We start from the raw sequence: 26,344 nt of genomic DNA on the forward strand, positions 1-26,344 counted from the left end.
TTTACTCCTGGTGGTGCAGGGAGCCGCTGAAGTTAGGAGGCTTTCTTGTATGAGCTTTGGTTTTGAGTCAGCACCGTGCAATACATATGCTAAATGGGTTTTGCAACACTCACTGGATATGGAAACTACCTGTTCCTTAGTGGGCTCATAGTGTGTTCAGTCCAGCAAGCTGCTCTCACAGAATGAGCTTCCTACCTCTTTTAGATGCTATTTCCGTGCTCAAGTGCTCCTTATGTTCGCATCTGATGCTAAGGGGAGTGAGTCTGGCATCAAGTGACTGTTCAAACCTGCTTAGTTATAGGGTGGGTCTGCCGTATATTGTTGGTTTAGACCACAAACTAGCAGACATGTTGCACGCTTGTAATTTAAGAGAGGGTATTATTAGCTTAAGTGTGATTTCAGCTCTCGGTGATCCTGTGATGGCTCAAGTGGATTCCGCAGGTGCACGGGCACGCTGTGTACCGCCAGGGGCACTGGACACCATACCGCCACACTTCCAGGGGATGCTGCCTGGGCTGAGCTGGCTGACGGGCACTGCAGTCACCTCTGTCAATGACTTCTCTTTTCTCCATCATACCTTCACTCTCCTCCATACCATATTTACCTTCAAGCTTGAACTTATCTGTGTTTTTGTTTTATCCTGGGTGTCCCAAATTATTTTTAGCTCAGTTACTTGAAATTTCACTGCAAACGGCTAAGTTGAACACGTGCGTAATACAACATAGACTGAGTTTCTTCGAAACCTAAGGGTCTCAGGAGTGTAACCAAGTGCTTATTTGTGGCTATTTGGTATTAGGCTCTGTTTGACAGAAAAGATTAAACACCAGGAAAAAAAATGAGAAAAAACATATCTCGCTTTCTGTAGTGCGCTTGCTATATACATTCTCATGAAAAACTGAAATACAAGGTAAATACATACATATTTTATTCCAGGCTATAGAATAAGTGTATTTAGGCAGTCTTTCAAAGTGTATTGTACACTGCATGCACAGTAAATCAGTTTAATAACTTGACTGTTTTACATTTTGTGTTCAAAGAACTGTATGACAGGCAATGAGATCATGTTATGGCACGATTTGTTGTCCATTTGGACTATATCCATTTTTTGCAGAAAATTTTGGGAAATCCAAACTAGTAGATGAAATGTCTATTAATCATTTTAATATGAGCATTTGCTCCAAGAAAGAAACTTCATACAAGTTATGGTCAATTTACAAATCCCTCCAACTAGAGGATTTAAGACAAGAAATTTTGAGCATGATTTCATTGCAGTATTACACTGAAGACTGGTGTAATATTTATCAAAATAATGAAACAGTTTCCAAATACAGGTTTTGGAATCCTTTGCTATAAATCAATATAATATTTTAGGGCCCACATGGTTAACTTTAAAAATGTCCTTGAAAGGATGACTTGTCTGTGTTGACAAGAACTTCTACCTATGTGAAGTATCTTATAAAGATAGGTTATGACTAGCAGGTCACCATCAAATAGTAACATTAAGAATATTCAAGTCTACATTTGTAAAGACTTTTGCATGCAGTTTTGTCTCTTACACATTGTTTAGATGTGTGAACTAAATGTTTTGTGCCTCAAACACCAACAAACTTGAAATTACACTGTATAAATATATACATATATGATGCTGTATATGTTTAGTACCACAGTAAATACAACTGTAATCAAATGATACTAGACATATGTAGACCATAGTTAAATTCCAGTTAAGAAAAGAAGCCAGAAAAAATCTTTTTTTTTCTAACAGTATTTCACAGTAGAAGGAGGCAGTCCTTTCTCACTGACTTCCCCCCTCCCTCAGGATTTGTAAACATCGTAGCTATTATTCTATCAGTATAATAATTGAATATTTTATTCATAATGGTAAGTAGCTAACCAACATGAATAAAGTTGTCATAACACAATAACACTTTCAGACAAAACAGTTATTTATTAAAAGAAACATTTATAAATATTTTGTCTTGCATTTTAAACTACATTTTCATAAATAACAATATTTAAAAGTGCTGAATATGGTAGGATAGTCAGCAACGCCACTGTAAACAGATTTGTTTTCCACTTTGCAGATTTTTTTTTAGATCCCATTTTGTCAAACACTACAACAGTTAAAATATTTGCATAGGGAATAGAGAATAGCCCTTTTAATCATCTCCTGAAGTCTATATAAATTACAAAACCAAATGAGTTTAAGAAACAGTTCGTTAAATTGTTCATATATATCCAAAAAAAGCACATAGGTTTCAAGTAAAAAGAATGATTAAAAAATTCCCCGAATTTGCTATTTGAAGCATGTTCAATAAATTAAAAAAAAAAAAAAAAAAAAAAAAAGAGAGAGAGAGAGAGAAAGAGGTAGTAAAATAAAGGGAAAAAAAAGGGAAAAAAAAAAAGCCCCAGGAAATATACTAAGACCTGCATCCTACCAGCTACTGTATAGAGCCAGAGCAGCCTCGGTAGCAGCGGCTTCATCAAGAGCTGGCACCAAGGGCTGCCTGCACGAAGCAGCTTGCTGGTTGGAGCCAAGTTTGTTGGGGCCAGATTCCACTCAGTTACACAACTGTAAAACCTTTCAGTCCCATCAAAAGCAATAGGATTATGCTGTGTTTAGTCCTAGGAAAGTGAGAAGAACTTTGCCTCTTAAGTCTTAGTACAAGACCAGAGTTATCAGTGTTAAATATATATATACAAACACACATGCATATATATATATTTAACAAGCATTCAAAGCAATCTCATGGTATATTATTAGCAGTTTGTGAGGGATGCTAATGCTCATTTGTCATGTATAAGGTAGGTATGAAGATGTTGGGATTTTTAAGTTCCAAGTCACTGTCTCTTTAAACATCAAAATGCATCCTAAAATTGGACATTTTTTGATAAAAAGGCCAAGCAAACATCTATTAAAAACACCATAGCAGCAAAGTGATTGAGTACTGTGCTGCCATAGCTCTGATTTAGGGCTTACTACAGGATTCTTTACCCAGGAAAGACACCCACTGAGTTTCGGTAGGCATTTTGCCTGGCTAAGGACTGCAGATTTAGGAGCCCTTGAAGTTTGGTTTAATATCACTCTCCAAACCCCTTGTTTTCAAGGAGTACTCAAACTCAATGAGGCTAGAAGTTAAGATAAATCTTCTTTAACCCACCACCTTGTAAAACATTACTTTGTTTAAAAACATTTTTTTGACTGGATTTAGCTCTCAAAAAGAATCTTACAGGACAGATGCAATTCATCAAAATGTTCTAAAATGCTCTAAAATGCTACATGTAGGCAGTCTTTTATTAAATTTCTTTATTCAAAAAACTAAATTATCAAGATTTTGTTTGTTTTTCTTTTTCTTTTTTTTTTTTTTTCTTCTTTTCTGAAGTACATAACATTATACAACAGTGTTAGAACTGGATAGCCAGTCTTTAATAAATCAATTACAGTATCTGACATCTGAAATGTACATTGAAAATCTTTGTTCTTTTAACAATTAAACAATATCAGCGCATAGATTGTGTCACCCAGATACGGATCCCTTTAAGTGGTTTGTGCTTTTTTTTTTCTCTCTTTCTTTTTGACATTGCAAACTCTGTAATGAAAATGCCACAGTTTTGGCAGTGAACAACCAGAGGAATCCTCCGCTTGAATTAATTTTAAATAAACAGTGATAAATAGCTCTTCTTTTTTTTTTTTTTTTTTTTTTTTTTTGTCTGTACAGAAATATTGGCTTCAAAAAGTCAGTGTATTGTACTCAGTAGAGCATATTGAGTAATGCTACACCTTAAAAATTGGCTTTTTTTCAGTTAGTGATGTTAAAAAATGCAAGCCTCTTTCTGGTTTGCTGCAGTTGTTTCTATGTACCATTAGACTGTATTGCACAAAAAAGTTCTTAAATACAGATATAATTTATGTTATTGGATTAAATATTGCAACAACTAAGTGGTAAGTGAAGCAGTTTTACCTTGCACATGCAGTGTGAGGATACACAAGGAGACTGTTCATAAAACTACAAATACATCATTGCAATCTTGACTGCAGTTGGGTGAAAGGAGTGTGAAACAAATGTATTTTGGCAAATCCATTGTTTCCCTCCCATGCCATCTCAAGCAAGGAGGACCTTGGTAAAAATGTAGACATAGACCATAATATGTATTTGTTTCTTCACAGTAGCCTGAGTAGAGCTAAACTGTAGTTCTCCAGGAACCCAGCTCCAGATGTTATTAAACTACTTTTCTTCCATCCCGCCCACCCAAAAAAAATCAAGTAATTTTATTTGAAAATTAAAACTAAGTTTCAGAAGTAGAGCCTGTAATACTTTCAACAAGAGACTTATAAATTTGAGAGTTCAAAAACCTTGGAAAAGAGTCTCTGTGCATTAGGGTGTATATCTGGAGTTGAGCATCTTCATACATATGAGGACTGGGATCCAGCAAGTTTCTGTTGATCACTTCTCTCACCCGGGAATCAAGACTAACCTGAAGAAGATGAGAATAGACTGATATTAAACAATAATGCTGGAAAGGATGTATACATCTCATCATTGCATAGGGCTCCACAGAACACCCAGAGGTTATCAGTTTCATAGTTTATTCAAGTTATGCTGTTTGTCTTTCACAGCCATCATTCTAAAATGACCACACACAACTACAAAGTCAGACAACTAACTCAATTTTGGTTCTGACCTGTTCTTTTCATCCATATTAAGAGCTGTAAAATTAAATTCCTCTCTTTAACAGAATACAGTGCTGCTAAATAAAGCTCTGTTATTATATCTTAATATGTTATTATATCTTAAAATGTTTTATCTTTTTACATATTTAGAAATATTTCTCACAAAGGCTTTTTTTTCTTTCTTTTTTTTTTTTTTTTCTTTTATAATTTGTGGTTGGATCTTTAGAAATTTCCCATTCAACATTTCCTATTCTGATTCATTTTTCTCTTAAAGACCTGTTAATATCTGGCAATTTATACTTTCGGGGTATCATGTGACCATATTGAAGTTGTTAGGGAGCTTCAACTTTAGCTTCTGAAGGTGACACATTGTCTTCCAGGCAATTTCTCACCCAGGTATTTTTTAGATTGACTTTGGTGCCTAGCTGACATACGGATGAATGGGCAGGCCCGCTGGGCTATGTGGCCAAGCTTAACAAGCTGGAGGGGTTACTCTGATTAAATGCTTTGAGACACAACAGCATGTGGGGGTATAGCTTATGTAGTTCTGAGCAGCAGTGTTGCAGCCTTGTCTTAGGAGTTTATTAAAATAATTTTAAATCCTAGACCAGTGCCTATCTGTAGCATGGAAATGACATGCTAAGATTGAAGCAATTGCTCCCCCCATGACACACACACATGCGCACACACAGGCACTTATTTTAGCAAGACCAGTTTATGCAGCTAGCTAATTGACTCCTCATTACCAAATAAAAGGGCTGGGACAAAAAAGCTCAAATTTGGCAGAATGGCAGTGTCATTTTGCCATTGAATATTGTAAAAGTTAATTGCAGTTATAGAGTGAAACAAAAATTAATTAGGAATCTGTTAATTCACATTGTAGTTTTTCTGTGACTCACTAGAGCCAGATGGCAAGAGTAGTTGCAATTATTAAAGTTATCTCCTTGGTAAACAGATGTACACAAGGTATTTGTTTAGTATACTAGGACTTTCTGCCTCAATGACTTCATCACTGAGCAAGTTCCTATGTCAAAGTCCTACTTTCAGTTCCTATGTCAAAAGGTTTCATCTGGAAGGGGATGCTGTGATGAACAAGAACTTTAAAGCTCCTATGCTGATCTAAAGCATTGCAAACTCTTCTTATTTGCCTCATGGAGCAAATAAGTAGCAATTGGGATGATGACATCCTCACACATCCAGAGGATGAAGTTTGTGAGCAGTTTTTTTTAAACCTTAAGTCAAGCAAAACTACTTTAGTGCTTAAATTGTATCTGCTGGTTCATGGAGGCTTAGAAAGACAACTGAGTGTTTAGTACATATATGTGTACTAGAGACACATATATATGATCAGGAATGCACATTATTTGCTTGCTATACTGGTAGTTGTCTCATTCCAAAGGCAAAATACACATGGTATCACAAGAGAAGGGAATGGAGTTATAAATGGCTGGTCGCTCCCTTCATAGTAATGAATTTTCAATTTATTACTAAAAGGTAAAATGTAGCAAGCCAAGTCCACAAGTGAGCATAAATTAGCATAATGCCATTGAGGAGAAAGTCAGATGTAAGACAAGACAGAGTTGCTAAAGGTACACGACATGGCCTAAGAAACTCTTCTACAATGCCTGTATATTTATTTATTATTCCAAACTGTGATTTGATAGGGGATGCTTTTACTCAACTTCAGGTGAAGATCATTTCAGTTTGAATATCGGAGGAAGTTATATATAATTTCCTAGATGTTATCATACCTTTCATTAGAGAAAATATGTGATCTCACTTCTTAGAGATCAACTTAGACTAGTTGATCCCACATAGGAATAACCAGAACAAGTTTTATTTTTTTTTTCCCGGCCAGATGTTGCAGCAGATAAATCTGTTCTGATTATGATTTAAATTCCTTTATGTTGTACAAGACACAAACTGTGAATTTATTTCATGACTGATTTGTTTCCTGTTAAATATTGAGTATTTTATTTGTCATATGATGCTGAAAATTTTGGTGCTGTTTCTCCATAAATCCATTTCTATGATGTATTTCTTGTTTTTGGCAGACACACTGCATTGTTAAAGTAGTATTCTCATTTCTCATCCTGCTTCTGGAATTTCCCTTTTATTCCTCTCATATGGAGAGCTTTGAGGAGTTGTGGCCAGTGATGGTAAATGGCTCAGCACCTGTCAGCACTTGTTCTATCCCTTGCTTTCATGATCTAAACTTCCATAATAAGTATTGCTCTCATCTGACAGATGAAGCAGACTTTCTGACCCTCCCTCTGGCAATCCAGGGTATAGCATATCTGCTCTGGAACATCAGGAAATGCAAATCTAACATTTACAGCTTTACCTCTTTTGGTGAAAGTATAGAAATGTAATCTTCATAAATAAGTCTTGCTTTTTCTTCAATAACTTTCTTGTTCTGTTCCTTCTTTAGATCTTCACATGCAAGCCAGAAAAGCAGGTTCTCTTCACTATACTCTGTTCGAAGAAACTCTCTAAAAAGGTTCCTCCCAGCTGGTGTTTTCATCATCTTGTCAAAATTCTGAGCCCAAGACAAAATTTCATCTGCAGTAGGGTTTTGGCTGCAAAAGCAAAGTATCATTACAAACATGCTTCTATTTTTGTAACAGTGTTTTCATACATTCATCCAAAATTCTCCTTTCAATTGCACTTTAGTCCAGCGTGAAAACTGGAAGCAACAAGGCTTCAGCAGTGACAAGAGAATTTTGTTCACTCTTCACTTGTGCATTCATTATCTCAATAGCCCACTAAAATATGTTTAATATTAAGAGATGTGCACTTGGCTTTCTGCAAGGTTTCTACTGGTATTGTTCACTATCAGACTCAAAGAAAATTCCAGCAACAGGACTGAATTTCTGCTTCTGCATTTAAAGGAGATGTGAATTGAGGCAGCTGACAATAGGTTCTTTTTCATGATGGGCTTGGAAGACACCTGATGTCCCTGCCTGCTTCTGATAGGGTTTGGCCAATCACTGCCTGCCACACGATTTGGTTCAGCAAGGACAAGAAAAACAAAAGGCTCTTGGCAGCCAAGAGCATACTAATGAGCCCCAACAAAATAGTAATTCAGAGAGCTTTTAAATTAGCATATTTCTCTGTGCTTGTACCTAAGGGTTGCTAAGCTTCTCTCTGTTTGGTGCTATTGACCTGAATGATGATCTATTGGCATGGGATGTGATGAATGTTTCTGGCAAAATTGAAGAGAGAAGAAATGGGAAAAAATCCCCATTCCCATTTTCTGAAAGAAGCTATTTGCAGAGCGGATGCATGGGATAAGTGAACAGAAGACTAATTCGGGTTACTAATCCACTAATGTACAAATCAACAGCCTGAGAAGGTCATACTCCAAGTTACTTAAAAACAATTAAAATTACTTAGCTCTGAGCGCTCATCCTCCCCTTCCTGATAGGATACAATGCAAGAGTTTTACTGGATGTTGTTAACAGTGTCTGTGCAATCATGTTGCACAATAAGTGACATTTGTCCATACGATTTCAAGTCCATTTGTCAACTCCTAGTCTGCATGCAAGGCAGACTGGATGACAGGAAGCTATTCATGGTAGTTAAGATCTAATAAATGAGAAAGTGTTCAACATTGAAACTATCCAGCAAAATAGTTGCAATCTGAATCAAAAATTATAAACATACAGATTTAAAGTTAAAAAGTCCTCTCTCTGAGGAGAATGAAGCAAGCCTGCTGAAGTAGATGGAGCTGGCAAGCAACTTGTGTTTGGAAAGCATCTTTACTACAGTTGGAAGTAAAAACAATATGAAGAAAAGTACACAATAAGACCATTTTGATAAGGTTTTGCTTATAAAGATATTTTTCCCCACTATATTGTATGTCATTTCGTTAAAAACTGCTTTCCTGTTCCTTCTCCAAAATGCTAGTTTCCTGAGGAGATTTGTGAAGAATACTCTTGTACTATACCACTATATCAGTTTAAGGAAAGATTTATGTGCAGAATCTCCAGTTTGATAAACTAAGGCTCATTTCTGTCTAAATAACTCATCCTGATATTGGGAAATAGAACAACTCCCTTTCTGAAGCCTTGAATTTAGTAGACATTGAAACCAACCAATACACTGCAGTAGGGCAGTGTCTGAATGCTCCCTGTTCCCAGGAAACAAAAGGTTGATACTTACATGGGATATTTGAACCTCTGGATGTTCACTCATCTCCTGCTCAGATGTAGCCCTAACATACAGCACATTCTAAGGCCTGATGTATGCTGGGAGAAGCACCATTAAGTTAAAAAGGAAGCATCATGTGTGGGGGACACAATGGACAGAATGAGACAAGGGCCATCCTGCAGCCATTGTGACCTTTGGCTCTCATCTCCCGCATTTTTGCAACAGCAACTGTCTGGCAGTTTCTGCAGAATCCACTAATTTAGTGGGTGGTGTAGACTGAAAGAGGTATAAACATGACAGTTTACCCAACAAGCCTTTCAAATGAATGGATCTATCAGCAACTGAACTGTGGAAGCTAGGATGTGCCTAGGAAGAGGCAGGAAAGGTGAGCACCCTCCCCATCAGCCAAGTAACTATTTTGCTCCATCATGCATGAGTTGATGAACTTGCAAAGCTGGTGAATTTGTGAGTTAATGAATTCATGAATAAATGAAGTTGTGAATCAGAATCTTAATGAGTTAGACCAGTCTCTTAAAAGGCTACTGAGATCCTTTTTTTTTTTTTTTTTTTTTTTAAACCTAACAAGCTCATGCAATGAAGTTTGATTCACAGAGTACCTTGTCCTGTAAATTTTACAAGTTCAGACAAACCAAGATACTAACCTTAGCTGATGGATGTTATCTGACATAAGTTTCACTAGAAGTGAATGCAAAAATATGTTTTGCCATGGGCTAAATTCAGGTGCTCTGAGTATGATCTGGAGTTACTGGTCCCCACTGGATTGCAGAAGGATCTTAAGTTATGTAGGATGCATTTTTATGTCATGGTTGAGCTGAATTAAAAATTTTGGAATTAATATTTAACTAAGTAATCTCTTTACCTGCTACCCCTGTGCATTTTCCTTGAGTTGAAGCACCTCAGATGAATACCAGCTTCAGTGTAGTTTGTGGTGGGGGAGAACTGGAGGCAAAAGAGGAGGGAGCAGAGAGATGGCATGGGTGGCAAACCTCTTTCTCCCAAAAGGCAAGGAGCTGTTAATTCATAGTTTTGAATTAACCACGTCCTTGTTTTGTGAAGCCACGCCCTTACTTTCTGTTAATATTCCTCTGACAGACATTTCAGGCTTCCTGTCCTCTGCCTACCACAGACAATGATGTTGAGAACACAGGATCTCAGCCATGCAGGCTGAGCTCCCTGACTAAACTCTGTTCTTCCTTTGCACGGCAAAGCTACAAGGCTGAGTGTTAAACCCTATGAAACATATAATCCTAGATGGAAATGTCACAAAGTACCATAGATATGTTGTGATGGAGGGCTCCTGTAAGTTCTCTGTAAGTAACTTGAATTCTGCGGTGCTCAGCATAATATAACTGAAGGAAATAAATAGTTAAACCATACTCCTATAAACCTAAAAAAAAAAATCTGTCAAATCAATTCACTAGATGTTCTTTGTCAGTAAGAACAACAACAAAGAAGTCTATACTACTTATAACTTGTGGAAATTTTTTGATTTTGACCTCTCAAAAATGACTGCGAGTAGCAATGGATAGCCTGAGATGATTGGATTGCTTTTAAAATCGGTCATATTCTCTAGAGTTAAGTTTTAATTCACCTTTTATGGGATTAGAGAAGTCAAGACCACTGATAGTTCAGCATATTTCCCAACAGAATAAATACAGGCCCAACCTTCAGACACAAACAGAAGCTCAGACTTTTAATGCACATTTGCCCAGCTTTCAGAGTATGTGTTTCCTTGGTTAATTCAGATGAAGCCATAGTCCAAGCTGTTCTACAAAAAGTAGCCATGTTAAAAATCTGACTATAAAGTACACTTTTGCCCAAGTTAGTTTTATTTCTTGTCTGGGTAAGCAGAAAAAAATGATCCCACAAATAGCATACACTTCCTATAGAGTCCCATAGATCAATGGAACCATTCTTGCACCTCCCATTTCTTCCCATCATTCTTTACCGACAAATGTGAAACTGTAAGTAAGCCTGAATGTCTCTGTTGGCATTTCATGTCAGGCCTAATTTTGCTTCCTTTTTTCTAGAAATTTTAGGAGGAAAAGTCATTAAAAGAATATTTCAGAAGCCTACAAAACCAAAACAAATTAGTTACAGGCAAATTAAAAAACATTTACTGGACAACAGTTTGACCAACTTACCATTCTTCTATGACTTGGATGCTCTCCATTTTGGTTGTATGTGTTGGCCTTCCTGCATTGTCTCCTCTATCTTCATTCCTAACAGTGAGGCTGCAATGTAGTACAACACTTTATTTTGTCTAGAGAAAGTTAATTTAAAACAATGACTACAGAAATGCAAACTTTCAAAAGATATAGATGTATGTAAAATGTCATTTTTCACTCTTACCCCTAGAATTTACACTCAGATTTTGGAGAGAACTTTTTTATGACATTTTTTTTCCCTGTAATAACTATGAATGTTAATTAACAGTTGGTATTAACATATGTGATTTTTATTTATTTATTTACAAGCTGAAAGACAGACAAAAACTTAGAGGTCACTGTTGGAGTGATTTCTCTTGGGAAATTTTGGATAATATTAGTAGCAATAAGGATAAGGAGGATAAGAATATCTGAGTCATTGATCAGGGATTGGTGCCCCAGCAGCTTTGGATGGTTGTTCATTCTTTACGAACATCCCCCTTTTTTACTCCAGGATATAGTGGCAGTAGATGGCTTGGAAACAGATCTCAGCTGTGGCTGCTGCTTATGATTTCCTCCTCTAACCCAAATTTCTTTTTCATTCCAAAAAGTTAAAGTTACTGACCTCTAAACAGAAAGGCCTCCATTAAAGTCATATTACTAGAAGCAATGAAAATAAAAACTTCCTTTAGGTAAAGATCTAGTTAATTGTATTTATTATCATTATTATTTGATTTTTTATTTTTGATTTTTCTTTCAAGCTGGTAACTTGCATCACTATTCTGTAAATCTCTTTTTAATTGGATTTGGTTCAGTAGTAGTGGCTTCCCCTGTGTGTGCTCCCTATGAGTGTTCTGGACCATGGTATTGCCAGCAAAAACAAAGTCCCTGATAACTTCTGAAATAAAGTGCATTTTGAAATAACATCAGTATTCATATTAGAAACCTGGTTCCAATAATTAAGCTTATGAAGTGAAACATAGAAAATGGAAATTTCCCTTCACTGTGTGTTTCCTGCATATTCAACTGAGGGAAAACAAGCAACCAAGCAAAAAATTCCCCCGTCCTAGTCCCAACAAAGCTCATATTTTGAATTTAGTATTCATTGTACAATGATGTTCTCAATCATTCCAAGTGGAGGTATGCAAATATATGTTGATAGCATAAGTGTCTCCCTCCCCCACTAATCGTAGTAACTTCCACTCAGTTCTAAGAAGAAATGCCAACTTTGAGACATTTTTAGCACAAATAACCTTTCTTCCTAGCCCTTCTGCATTGATGAGTTTCATCAACATGTTTTCAAGCATTTGGCAGAGTGAATAGGGGATCTCAACTACTCTTCTGAAAATTGGCAGTTTAAACTTGCATGTAAAGCAGAGCACATATTAAGACTTAAACATTACAAAGACATACACTTTCAAACAAAGCTGTTTGATGCTGATTGCTCCTTCACTTACCTGCCAAGACCTTAGTTCAGGCCCTTGGTCCTGCTTCCCCTGTTACAGCGTAGGAATGCAGCTCCAGTGCTGCTAAGGTGTTATGGTGTCATCAACTGCTGCAGGAGAAACAACACATCCTGAACTCTGGGGTTGGCAGGTAAAAAGCCTTTCCATCTCCTCTGACCTGTTGCTTGTCAGTCTATAGAGGGAACACCCATGAAAACCAATGGGAGTTCCATATATAGAAGGAGAAAAAAAGGGACCATCCACTTTCTGTCTTGTAATCTTTAAGTCCGCACATGTAACTGCTTAGGGTTTACTTTGCATCTGGTTGGAGCACAAAGTGACGGTGAAGGAGAAGCAGGAGAGGCACAAAGCTGCTCTCCCTCCTCCTCTTCAGTCCTCCACTAGAACAGCATTAATTTGTGCTCTCCTCTGGGTTCAGAGAACTAAACCATGGGGGCCATGGGGGCATGACACAGCAGAAGCAGCAAACAGTGTCAGCTGGGAATGCAGCATGGTGTTCACCTGAATTCTTCTAACAAAGGCTGCCCTTTTCTTTCCTCTATCACGTGAGCAGCAGCTAAACCATACTGAGATAATTTACTTATTGGACAGTAGACTTATTGCAAGGTTTGGATGCAGAGTCTTACTGGAAGTGGAAGGTGACTCATCTGAGAGCAGCTAATCTGCCCTGCTAATTTAATTTGATGTCTGGGGTCAGATATTGATGGCTGTGCTCATGCAAAATCTCTGCTAAACTTCAGAAAACCAATATGGGCTGATGAAAGGGGAATACAAGTAGTGAGTAGGGAATGAGAAAGAGAAATAGAGAAATGGACAAGAAATCCATGTTGGCCTCAATGCCTTTTTTTTTTTTTTTTTTTTTTTTTTTTTTTATCAGAGGAGTAATGGATAGGCCCTATGCATTTTGATTTTCTGCAAGACTACATGTTGGTAAAAGTTTGGGTTGTGGGCCAAGAATGCAACGTACAGTTTCTGATATTTATACCACTGTGTGATAGTGCAAAGGGCACACTTGGCCCTGATACCTTCATTTCAGCAGTCATAGCTGAAGTTCAGTGGCTGAAGTTAGTCATCACTGCAAAACAGGGAGGACTCTAAAAGAGGTGTTAGATGTGGTTGGAACAATTTCTCAAGTTTGGGTATTGTATTCAAAACTGTGCTAAATTTATAATATATCTTGGCACAGATTCTACATTATGTTTCTAGCGACAACAACTAGCCCTACATTTCAACTTTGATTTATATACATCTGTCAAGACTGGAGTTACATCGGATACATTATTTTTGCTATGTTTTTCCTGTGAAAGAAACCATCCTTTTTATACAGAAGTACATTCAATTCAGACATGTCTGTTTTCAGTCAAGGAACTGTTTCATGTTAAGTTAGAAAAAAAAAATTAAATATTTACACATTTGTGGCTGTAAAACTAATTTAAAAGCAGCCTTTAAATAACACTGATCACAATAACAGACTGCTACCTTTTACATCAAAATGACAACACTACATTGTTATTTGCTAAGTTGCTATCTTCATTTGAAAATACCCTATCTGCTCACATTTCTCTGTGGAATTCAAGCATACCCTTCATATACTACTCCATCATGGAAACTAGCTGATTATGGCAGAAGAATTATTTAGTGTAAAACTAAACTAAATAAAAGCTACAGGATAAAGATCAACAAATGGCCTTACATATTTAAGGCTCTCAGAAAAAGGAAATCGCTGAGAAGCCTTATTAAAAATAAAATAAAATAAAATAAAATAAAATAAAATAAAATAAAAGAGAGGTGTTCTAAGGAGATAGAAATTAACATCTATGGTACCAACCAACAGAGATCTTTAAAATGTAGGGACATAAATTATCTATAATAAAACTGCAACAAAACTACTAAAGGATTAAAAAGAGAGAGTTTGGGCTGCCTAATGGAAGAGTTAAGTGCAAAGCACAAGCAGTGTTTTGTTTTCTGTTCTTTTGGAAGATTTGTTCTACCCATATTTGTGCTGACTTTATTTATAAGTATAAATAAGTATAAGTACTTCAGTAAGCCCAAGTACTTGACCTTGATGTTGCTTTCAAATATATCTTGGGTTCTTGACACTTATAAAAATAATAGTTGCTTTAACTACTGCAACAATATTATTATGAGTAATTTATATTTGAAGTCAGTACAATTCTATTTTGCTACTTCACAAACTTTATAAGTAAAAATGTTAATGTCCAGGGATTGCTTAAAGAAGTATACGAATTGAAAATATTACCATATATAATGTTAAACTGGTCCGGGTTCCTAGCTGATGTGTTTTTAGAGAAAATAGTGGGATTCAGAAGACCAACATTTATTTATTTAGCTATATTAATCACCTGTTAATATCCGTGTTCAGAAATTAAATAGATGCTCTGTTGAGTAATTACTTTAATAAAAAAATACTGCAGCCCACTGGTGCACGGTGAGGTAAAAAAGGCAAGCTAATAGGATAAAATCATCAAGAGAGTTGGAGCAATTTAAGAGCAAGGACCTCACTGCCTGTCCTTCAAGGTGTTTCCTGCCGATGGTTTTAGCTTTTTTTAAAAGCTGCTTAATTTCTCTACTGCTGCACTCACCTATACTGCCACTAAGAAACTGAAAATTAGTTAGAGCTTGGACCTAATCTTTCATTCTGTGTATATCCAGTACATGAATAGCCTTTCACTGTTTTCCAAACATCAGATTCTTATATACCAGTAGCCGAAATCTGGTGAATCAATGAAATTACTGTTACGGCAAGAAAATTGCCATGGTGACAGGTGCTAAGACTGATACTCTGCCAGTGCATGGCTACCACTAGTTACTATTTACTCAGGTATTTTCTGGGTTATATGCATCATATGCAGTATATCATCCCAGTATTTTGCAATTATATCTGACATTGAAGGCTGACAATTAAAGCCTGTCCTCTTAGTGGCATTTATTGTGTTGCCATGAAGATAAGGAGTAGAAATCAAACTGGGACATTGTACACTTATTTGGTGGGCTGATGGCTTGCCATTCAGGAGATCAGTGCTCAATTTCTACTTCTTTGCTGATGATTATATTTTGGCCTAAATCTGTGCATGTAATGCAGTAGGGCCATGATCCTTTTAGTCACTGCTGTAACACAACTGCTTTTTTCATTTCAGCCCAAAGGCCACATAAGTCAGTTGCACACATATAATCTAAAGGCAGAATTTGGTTTCCAGGTGAAAATCAATATTCATTTCAGGGCCTCTGGATAACAGATAAATGTTCTGACATGTTTCACTGGTTTACCCTCTGAAAGACTATATCTTGCTGGCACTACTTTTCACCTATCCTACTCCTAGGAAATTTTGTTACCATTGGATTAAAAGACAAAATATTTTTAGGTCTTAGGTGCAAGACCCAGGAAGGATTGTTTTGATGCTTGAATCCAGCTTCCAGTTTAAGCAAACTATATGCGGGACTACCATAATTTAAATAATAGTGAAATAATAGGGATTGTATCACTAGAATAGCGATACATAGAATAGTGATTAGTGAGGTGTAGATTAAAAGAAAAGGTGTTTTTTTTTTGTGTGTGTGTGTGTGTTTTTGTGTGTGCGTTTTTTTTTTTTTTTAAGGAGAGGAAAGGAAAGGAAAGGAAAGGAAAGGAAAGGAAAGGAAAGGAAAGGAAAGGAAAGGAAAGGAAAGGAAAGGAAAGGAAAGGAAAGGAAAGGAAAGGAAAGGAAAGGAAAGGAAAGGAAAGGAAAGGAAAGGAAAGGAAAGGAAAGGAAAGGGGATAAAGAGAAGAAAAGGATAAAGAGTAGAAAAGGAAATGATAAAGAGAAAAGAAAAGAAAAGAAAAGAAAAGAAAAGAAAAGAAAAGAAAAGAAAAGAAAAGAAAAGAAAAGAAAAGAAAAGAAAAGAAAAGAAAAGAAAAGAAAAGAAAAGAAAAGAAAAGAAAAGAAAAGAAAAGAAAGAATGAGATAAAGATATATTTGAGATTTCAAAATTCCACTGGCAGACAATATATTGTGGCCCTTTACCTGACAATGTTGAGAAACTCAGGTCGAAGTTGCCAAACAGATTTAGCCATTAAATATTTTTTTCAGGATGGTCTGGAGGAGGAGAAGCCATTTGCTAAACCAGGAAGTTAGTAGATTCATTGAATGGTTTGAAACACCCTCACTGTGGGACTGCTGTGGGGTCTTTCAAGATGTTCTGGTGAAATGATTCCACTTGGTAAAAATAAGAGTGATGATGTGGAAATAAGAGACTCTTAATGGCAAAACATTGCATAATGAATAATTATATTTTATATAAAGTACAATATTTTTATACCATTGAGGGGAGAGCCTGAAAACAAGAACATATGATCACTGAATTTTCCTGAAAAGAGGAAAATGTGTTTTTGAGTACTCTGTGACAAAGATGGGCAGTAATCCTAGATCTCTGCCCAGCTGGGTAAATACCTTCACTCTTCAGTATAAAATGGTAGTTCCTTTTCCTGTCTCCAAGCTCTTTGATTCCTTCACTTTTTTTTTTTTTTTTTTTTTTTTTTTTTTTTAATAAATGTCTGATATAAAACATGCCATATGAACAGAAATATATTTTTCCTGGGTTTAATTTGTATGGAGAAAAAGTGCATGCTGGTATCTCCTGCCATTTTTGATTGTGCATCAATCTGATTAGACTTTTTTTCAGAAGTTTAATTCAACAGTCAGTCATTGAAAAATCAGCATATTTGCACAGCTCCGTTCAGCTGCTGAGGCAGGCTCTAGTAGCAGTCAGAGATGGATGTGGTCTCGTGATGCTGTATGGCAGTAAAAGAGACAACTATACTGGCACCCTTTAATTTCTTCATGAAACAAAGGATAAAGTTATTTTCTGACAACTTCTTTCTTCTGACAGATGGAATATAGAAACTTGAAGGCCGTGAAAACTATGCAGGGTTGTGTTTATGACCAGAGGAGTATAATGATTTTACTATATTGAATAAATCAATAAAAAGGAAAAATAACTGCAATATATTTGTGATCCATTTGTAAAGAACAATGAAGCTATGTTAATCTCAAAATAACTTAGGCAGAGCCTAGTCAGTAATGCTATCTTCTATCTCCCATTTAATGTTGCAAAAATAGGTATTTGTCAAAAGAAATTTAAGAGTTTGTTGTTGCTGTTTTTTTGATTTTTGGTAGCTGAGGAAAAGATGTTTCAAAGTTAGGAAGGGTTCATTTTTGATACAGTAAGTGAAAAAAGTCTAGAATAACTAGTTTGAGAAAAGCTTGAACTAGGGTAATGGATTTTATGAAGAAGTAATGCCCTGCACTAGATATTTTCATAGGGGATGCATGAGCCATCAAAGCCATGTCTTATCTCCGACCTCTTGAGAATTTATATTCTTGTCAGAAAGAATTGCAAGACAGGCATTTAGATTGTTGTAATACAAATATATTTAATATACAAATATGCAAAGCATAGAAACGCAGAGCAACATTGATTGTCTGCAAGAAACTGAAGTGGAAACGGTGATCAAGAGCTTTGGGAATCATTTACAGAATGATTACAGGCGATCAGAATCCGGTCTTAACTGAGGCAGCAGAACATGATCATTTTTGTCCAAAGGTAAAGCAGGAAAAAAAAAAAAAAAAGAAAAAGAAAAAAGTGAAGGAATTTATTTTAGAATTAGTGTCCTTCCTAGTTATTTAATAAAATAAGATTTACAGATCTACATTGAATTCAGTGAAGAAATATAGGATGTAAAATTTTATGTTGAATAAATGTTAGGATCTTAGAAAAAAATAGCTACATCCTATTTGAGGCAATGAATTGTCTCATACTTTAAACTAAATGAGGGAGATTGTGTCTAGTAGACTGCCAGAGGAAAGGAGGAAAGCAGCCTGTTGGGAAAAAGCCAACAATTACCATAAGGCTATAATCAGCCTACTTGGCAGTGTCCACTGAAACTATAAACTCCTTTCAAAAAGTCCAGGTACCTGTGGTGCTAAGTTTCCTGAGTGCCAGAGTTATATTTGCCTTAAGTGAAAAGATGGCGCAAGAGATATGTATGATACAAATTGTTTCTTGAAAAAAAATAATAATAATGATAATCAAAACAAACCTACACTCTACCTTGGACACAGCTATTTTAGAGTGAAAAAAATGTATCTGCAAGGAGAATTGAGGTCTCATTCTGCAAGCTTACTTCATATAAGAAAAAAAAAAAAAGTAGTAGTTTAGTTTTGTTTTTAAATAAAACAAGTATTTGCAAGGTTCAAAGGTTCTCTCATCCTGGAGATTTTATATTGCAGCTAAAAAAACCTCTAATATTTCAAAGCTTCAGAACCTCAGTGAGGGAAAGGAATGTGTAGTCACAAACTTCCAAGTTCATGTGTTCTGTTTAGTTCAGCTTGCACCATGATTGCAACATTCTGACCTGTAACCATAAAAGCCACAATGATAACTAGATGATAACTGATTACTGGCTTTTTTTTTTTTTTTTTTTTTTTTTTCCTCTCCTTATAGGTCACAAAAGGTAAAATTAAAATGAACCAGATGATAAAATAGATACTTTCTTTCTTCCAATGGCTAGAACACATTAAATTTCTCCCTTTCCAATTTTCCTTGGTGGTATTTTTTCTGTTTGATTCAGATTGGTATGTTGTAGTGTGGTGTACTTCAGATTTTTCCTTTTTTTCCATCTCTTTGTTTGAAGAACATACAGCTGAGATACGGTATGTAACAGACGGCTAGGCACTTGTGTGTGCTGCGAATGAGCTTTCAACTGAAAAGCTTAGTGCCTGCTCAAGATCCAGTAATAGTAAATGCAGGCAGACTTCTGGCTCCCATATGCATCTTTCAGCATACTGTAGATCCTGGGGGCCAATGGAAAACTCAACATGGAAATTTTCTGGTCGGATTTTCGCTAATAGGTACAGAAGTTGTTTCATAGTCCTACTATGTTTCATGTTCTACTGTGGTGTGGTAGGGAATACAGCTGACTGGCACTGAGTTTGTGTTGGGTATAAATTGACAGTTGAAGATAATTTACTTCTGAATTTGATTTTAAACATGTCATTTTCCACAAAACAGCATTACTGAAAAAGTAAGTTTCAGATTCATTAAATTTCATAATTTATTTTGATACTCTTAAAATCATTTTTCTTTAATTATACAGTAATCTGTAGCTTTGGTTTCATTCACTGCTAGTAGGTGCTAGTTACTGTGTAAAACTGCTAGTTACTGACAACAAACTATTCATTTATATTTATTTCCAGCTTTAATCAAAATTATGTATTTAATCAAAAATACATTTAAATTAATTATTGTGCTTAGATTTATTAAAGTGCTTGACTTTTAAAAGCTCTTTAAAAAGTTACATTCTGTAATAACAGATTTTTTTTTCCCCCCCAGTAATTTCTCTGATAATTAGAAAAGAGATCTTCTAATAAGAAAATAGTTAACAAGAAAATCCAAAAGCTATAACTCTTAATTTCATGATACATGGAGCCTACCAGTTTGTTATCTCTCAGAGTCCTGCTAATAATTTTTCACCTTCCATTAGAGTCATGTTTATGTTAAGCATTATTGAGAGAAGTTTGAAGAGCAATGCCTGAAAGAATCAAAATCCCCAAACACAACAAAAACTGCATTTGTTTCGTGTGTTATTTTGAAGTATCCTTGCTTCCCTAAACCAGTCATGAGATTCCTAGACAAGTGGCTGTGAAGTGTGTGAAGACAGGAGTGAAGGATCTGCATCCTTCCAATACCTAAAGGGGGCCTACAAGAAAGCAGGAAATGGACTCTGTCAGGGAGTGTAGTGACAGTAATGTACACTACTAAAGTGAGGAGTAATGGTTTTAAAGTATAAAAGGGTAGGTTTAGATTAGATATTAGGAAGAAATTATTTACTATGAGGTTGGAACAGATTGCCCAGAGAAACTGTGTATGCCCTGTCCCTGGAAGTATTCAAGGCCAGGCTGGATGGGGCTTTGAGCAACCTGGTCTGCTGGAGGTGTCCTTGCCCATGGCAGGGGCATTGGAATGAGATGGTCTTTAAGGTCCCTTCAAACTCAAAACATTCTATGATTCTATGATGATCTGTGGCCAAAAAATTCTGTGCCTACACACAAGTATCTTGGCCTGTTTGCTACAGTATCTCTAATATCTACAATGCAGCAGCAATCCAGATGTGACTAAGGAATTGCTGAAAATTAACCTGTGTTTGTTCCAGTGCTGCTTTTGCAGTGCTCTTTTTCTGTGTGAAGAGCTAGCTGCTTGTTTTGCAAGAAATTTGAGAGTTTAGAATGAAATACACTTAAAACACTGTAGATGAAGAGGAGGGGAGTCCTACCTTTCTTATGTAATTTTGAACTAAGGTATGTGAATCCTTTTCTTAAAAGGATTATCATAAGGTCAACCCTATTTTAATTCAGAAGCATGAACTTCCTCCTGAAAAATAAGAAATTTCTCAGTTTATCTGAGATTGTATATTTCCGGCATGCTTTGAAGGTGGGGGAGAGCAGGCTTTTCAATAGCAGTGCTTCCTTAATACCGTGCTGGATTCAGGGTAATTGGTCAAAGTCATTACAGATGCAACTACAGACCATAAAAGAAAAAAGAGATCAGTAAAAATTAAGGTTTAAGCTATCTGCATCATCGCAGTCTATTAAGGTCTGGTCAGTTAAGGCATTTAGCTCTGTTCTGATGCTCTTACTTTTGCTATGCTACTCCCTAGTTTGAGTAAAAGTGGAATTGAAACCAAGTGATCTAGTGCTTAAGAGTATAATCATCTCTTTGTTAATGGGAAGTCTTGGACAAGATTTTAGAGTTTATGTAAGATCATTATATAAGGTTATTAAATTGCATCCCACATGCCACTGTGAAGGTAAATCATCCTTACTGAAAAATGAATGCTAAGCTAAAGTAAATCACAGAGGCTCGGTAAAATCAGTACCTAAAAAGGTTTGAGCAAATCTGCAGCACTCCACTTTATTCCCTTTTCAGTATATTTAATAATTTAAGATGTAACAGATCTAAAATCTGATAACTCTTTCTGTTCATAAGGGACAGTTGAACTAATAGTCTCTTTTTAAAGCCATGAGCTATATCATCCTGCTGTATTTTCCATGAAAGTAGAAATCAGTATAAATTTGGCAGACAAAGCTTTCATATTTGTCCAAACTCTGCATTTTCCTATTGGAGCCCACAAAGAATTTGAAAGCAAGGCCTTGTAGAATAAAAAAATCAAGTGTTGAGTTTGATTGTTATCAAAGATTTATATTTGCAGTTTGATCTTTGATTAAAATTTTCAACTGACTCTTTCTGAACATTTTTGTGGAAAACATTTTTTTTTTTTCTGAACATTTTTGTGGAAAATGTTCAGAAGCAGTTTGATGGAGGAGAAGCTAACCTGCTACAAACCCCCTGACAGAAGGGACATACTCCTAAGATAACCACAAATATATCCACAACAACAAAAGTTTTGCAAACATTCAAGATCTGAGTTTAGTCTTTCTCCAGTCAAACACAGAATCACAGAACCATATCATGGCTGAGGTTGGCAGGCATCTCTGGAGGCCATCTAGTCCAACCCCAACTCAAGCAGGGACACCCAGAGAGGGCTGCCCAGCACCATGTCCAGGTGGCTTCTGAAGAGCTCCAAAGAGCCCCACAGCCCCACAACCTCTCTGGGCAACCTGTGCCAGTGCTTGGTCACCTGCACAGTACAGAAGTGCTTCCTGATGTTCAGAGGGAACCTCTTGTGTCCATTTCTTATTCTGAACCCTCTTGTTCTGGCTCTGGGCAACACTGAAAAGAGCCTGGCTCTGTCTTCATTGCACCTTCAGGTCTTTGCACACATTGATAAAAAAAGAGTAACAATATTTATATTTCAGAATTTTTTTTTTATTTATTTTTTTTTTTTTCAGTGAACGAGGGAGATATTCCCAGGGTCAATGAGAGTAAATTCAGGCTAAAGAATATGTGAAAACAGTCTTGTCTTTTTTATGGACAGTCTTTCAGAAAGCCAAGGCTTGCTGAACTTGCTTTTCTCCTCTCTTCTTGTGTGACTGATTTAATCTACCTAGCTACAGATACCGCAGCTCAGCAGGCAACCAAAGGCAGATGGAAACTACCAGTGTGCACTGTACTTGAACTTCTGAAATAAAGGACAGTATCTTCCTCAAAGTTAGACTAGTACTGAGCAAAATTTGCAACTGTGCAAAAAAAAAAAAATGTGATTTCCTAAACTCTCCTTTTTTTTTTTTCTTTTTTTTATTATTATTATTTTTTTTTTCTCAGAGGTATTTTGTTCTTAAAATCTTTAAGAAAAATATGCTTTCTGGTGGATTCTACTGCAAGGAGATTATATTACTTTTACATAATGGTAGCCACACCAGAAGCTATTACATCTTTTGGGAACTTTGAGTCTCCTCTAGGATCAATTTTTTACATTTTTTGGTCTCACATAAAGAATGTAACGTCTGTATACATAACAAATCCATTGATTCAATTTGACTAAGTTCCTTTACCACTGATTCTTAATATAATTACTCTGGCTTTGTTTTGTTACAGTAGGGTTGTTTTTTGCTTTAGGCAAGATTCAACTTAAGGGTGTATTTCTCTTGTCAGGTCACCCAACAGCTCACTAGTCTGGCTGTCAGCTTCATTCCTTGCTTCCGAATAAGATTACCATTCATATCCTGTTTTGTACAATGGATACGTCTAATTACTAGACAATCTGCAGTGTCCTCACTCCTGGCTACAGCTATTTTGCAAGCAATTCCTTCATATACTTGACACAATTAAAAGTGGCAGTTGTCTAGTGTTCAAAGAAATAGAAATTATGTGAGGGTAACTGGATGAATAAAAGCCCTCCAATCCATTAGTAAGCAAGTCTAATAGTCTCAGTTTATTCAGATAAATGAGTCTAGTCTTGATTTCAATAGTGTTTTTGATTATTTTTGTTTTAAAGGGATGAAAATAGCAGCAACAGTAAAGAATTCACTCTGACTAGGGTCACTCCTTTGCTTCTGTAGATTTAGTGGCTGTTTCTAAATGGGAGAAGGTGCATTGGAGCATTCATAATAAATTCATAATTTTTCATAAAGTGTTTTACAATTCTTCAATTATAAAGAGCTTTATGCATTTATCAAGTGGAATTCCTACCATGAGGCTTATGAATAGCTTATTTTATTTATGAAATTAACATGGGCCAAACTAGTTTATACTTATCCATGCTACAATCGTATACGATGGGGATCTTCCACTTAACGTTTGTCCACCTAAGAAGCTGGAATTACAACTGTCATGCCAGTCTGTATTTAATGCAGACAAGCTTCTCTTTTGATGGGTGCCAACTTCTGGGGTCCAGATATTGTTAAACAAATTGCTGAGCTGACAAGCGCTTTCAACGAATACCAAAAGGAACTGTAAAGAGCAAAAGGAATATCCATTGCTCCATAATGGGTGTTCAGTATCTGCCAGTATCAGGCCTAAATCAGCTACTTTGGAAGAGCCAGGATTACCATCTAGACCAGTAAGTGTGCTATGAAATTATTAAGAATGACTAGACAAGATTCTCATCTTCTTTGCCTTTCTGCCTCCCATAATGAATATCTGACCCACTTTCAAGTGCAAGGATTTCCATCATATAAGTGTTATCTACTAGAGGTGCAGACTCATTTCCATGATATTTTTTTCTCATTTTTTCTCTTAAAAGCGCTAGGCATTTATTTCTGTTTTAACTGACATTTTAAACCGATTTGGAATGATACATGGTTAAAAAATAAGCCATCATAAGATGGAAATTTTGCTGCTAACAGATTTAAGTAGCCTAATATTTTTCCCCTTCCAGCTCAGAACTGCAGGCTGCATTTATTCTTGCAGGGGTTGGGAGAGTTCTCTGGCACTGAGGCTTACTGACAACCCAGAGCTCAAAATAAAGACCATATCCAAAACAGGGGTGGGTTCTGCACATGCAATAGGTCTCTGTCTGTAACTGTGCCAAAACTGTCAGGGAGGTACCAACTGCTAACAATTTAACAGTATGGCTGATTGCTTGAGCCCATACTGGCCCCCGGACCTGTTTAGTTTGCTAATATAGATGCAGTCAATGTGTTTAATTTGAGTAAGATTTTGTTGGCTTTGTTTTTGCATTTAAATATTTAAGCCCTTCTTACACTGCATGATGAATAAAGCTCTGAGTATTTGCAATGTCACTTTTGCTCCTTTAAGATGACACCATCTATAACAAGCCTTAGTTGAGCTTGTATTTTGATCTCAGACACATTTTGATCTTTCACATCTTCATTTCTGTGTTCTTCCACAGACTCCTATGTTAATGCATCCTTCCTTAAATATATAATTGACAAATTTTCAATAAGGAAAAAAAAATAATTAAAACAAAACAAAACATCTGGGTAGATTTCAAAAGCTCCATACTCCTAACAACTGAAGATCACCAAAACTGTAACACAAACTGTACTCAGGCATCCTCAGCAATCATTTCTATTGCTCTTCCTTCCTTCCTTCCTTCCTTCCTTCCTTCCTTCCTTCCTTCCTTCCTTCCTTCCTTCCTTCCTTCCTTCCTTCCTTCCTTCCTTCCTTCCTTCCTTCCTTCCTTCCTTCCTTCCTTCCTTCCTTCCTTCCTTCCTTCCTTCCTTCCTTCCTTCCTTCCTTCCTTCCTTCCTTCCTTTCTTTCTTTCTTTCTTTCTTTCTTTCTTTCTTTCTTTCTTTCTTTCTTTCTTTCTTTCTTTCTTTCTTTCTTTCTTTCTTTCTTTCTTTCTTTCTTTCTTTCTTTCTTTCTTTCTTTCTTTCTTTCTTTCCACAGAAACAGTCAAGCTGTGCTCTAGTGACAGAAAATCTGTCCTGACATTATGAATCTTCCTTCAGACACCATTCTGCAGACATCAGGCTGAACAGCATTTTGGCACAGGCAGGTGGGAAACGGGCATGAGTGGCAAGGAAGAGCGAAGATGCTGATGCTCTGAAGCTATCCATCTCTTAAACAGCCTCCAAGAAGACATCAAGCTGCTGTACCCCAGTGGAGGTGATTCTACCTTCACTTTCTCCTCCTGTAGTCTCCTCAAGAGCAGCTGTCCCTGAATACACCCTGCATGCTGTGCCAGGACAGAATCAAGATCATTTTCTAAAGTTAACTAGATTTAGTCTGCTTTTTCCTTCTAAGGAGCTACTATCAGCATCTTATGTATTGCTGAATTAGAATGAGCCTTCTGTAATCCCAAATCCCCTCTGAACATGTTCTGATTGTTCTGATTTTTTTTTTTTTTATTTAATTCCATTTCCTTTGCAGAATTGTTTGCTTGAAATAGGACTATTTTCTGCAGTTAAACTCTGCTTTTTGATTGATAGATGTTTCTTATCTCAGCAATATTATGCACATAAGAATCTATGCATTTGGTTTATGAAGCTTCAGAAACATTTATTAAAAATTTGCTAATATATTATGTTTATGTTCTACCATTCTCTAACCTGCTTGTGTTTTCACAGATGGGTAGAAATGTCACTATATTATTAATTTATTTTTTACTGTATTTTATTATTTATTTATTCATTTATTTATTTTTTTTTTACTGTAATTATATGTATATGTAAATACATGAGCCTTCTCAATATGAAACAAACTTCATAGTTTAAGATATCAAAGACCTAATTTTGAAAGCTTGGCCAAGAGAACATAGAGCTGCTTTTGATGTTAATGAAGATTCCACCACTAGCTTGGGAGCAAAGTTAACAGCCTGGATGCATGATAAGCTATTGCTCCATTCCTCACATTAGTCTTCTATTTTACAGTGGGGAGGAACAAAGTTATCTCATACCTTTGAAAGTAGAAACATCTGTCAGTTTACATGGAGTTATGCTGAATTTATGGTGGTACATTTTTTTTT

At 36.2% G+C, this 26,344-nt stretch overlaps 1 protein-coding gene across 2 annotated transcripts in view; it reads right to left on the reverse strand.

Moving 5' to 3' along the window:
- Positions 1 to 4,287: 4,287 nt before the first annotated feature.
- The window catches only part of RGS17 (regulator of G protein signaling 17), a gene marked incomplete at both ends in the record, with an annotated part of 29,703 nt that continues 7,646 nt past the window's right edge, over positions 4,288 to 26,344 (reverse strand). Inside the window, 3 exons of one of the 2 annotated variants that reach the window (XM_084285009.1) lie at positions 4,288 to 4,476; positions 7,017 to 7,251; positions 10,990 to 11,079. In XM_084285009.1, the coding sequence (XP_084141135.1) occupies positions 4,288 to 4,476; positions 7,017 to 7,251; positions 10,990 to 11,079 (514 nt within the window). The remainder of the gene's footprint in view (positions 4,477 to 7,016; positions 7,252 to 10,989; positions 11,080 to 26,344) is intronic. The other variant, XM_084285008.1, reaches the window with a different exon arrangement.

Source organism: Netta rufina, assembly GCF_964035555.1.
Source record: "Netta rufina genome assembly, chromosome: 3".
Taxonomy (NCBI): domain Eukaryota; kingdom Metazoa; phylum Chordata; class Aves; order Anseriformes; family Anatidae; genus Netta; species Netta rufina.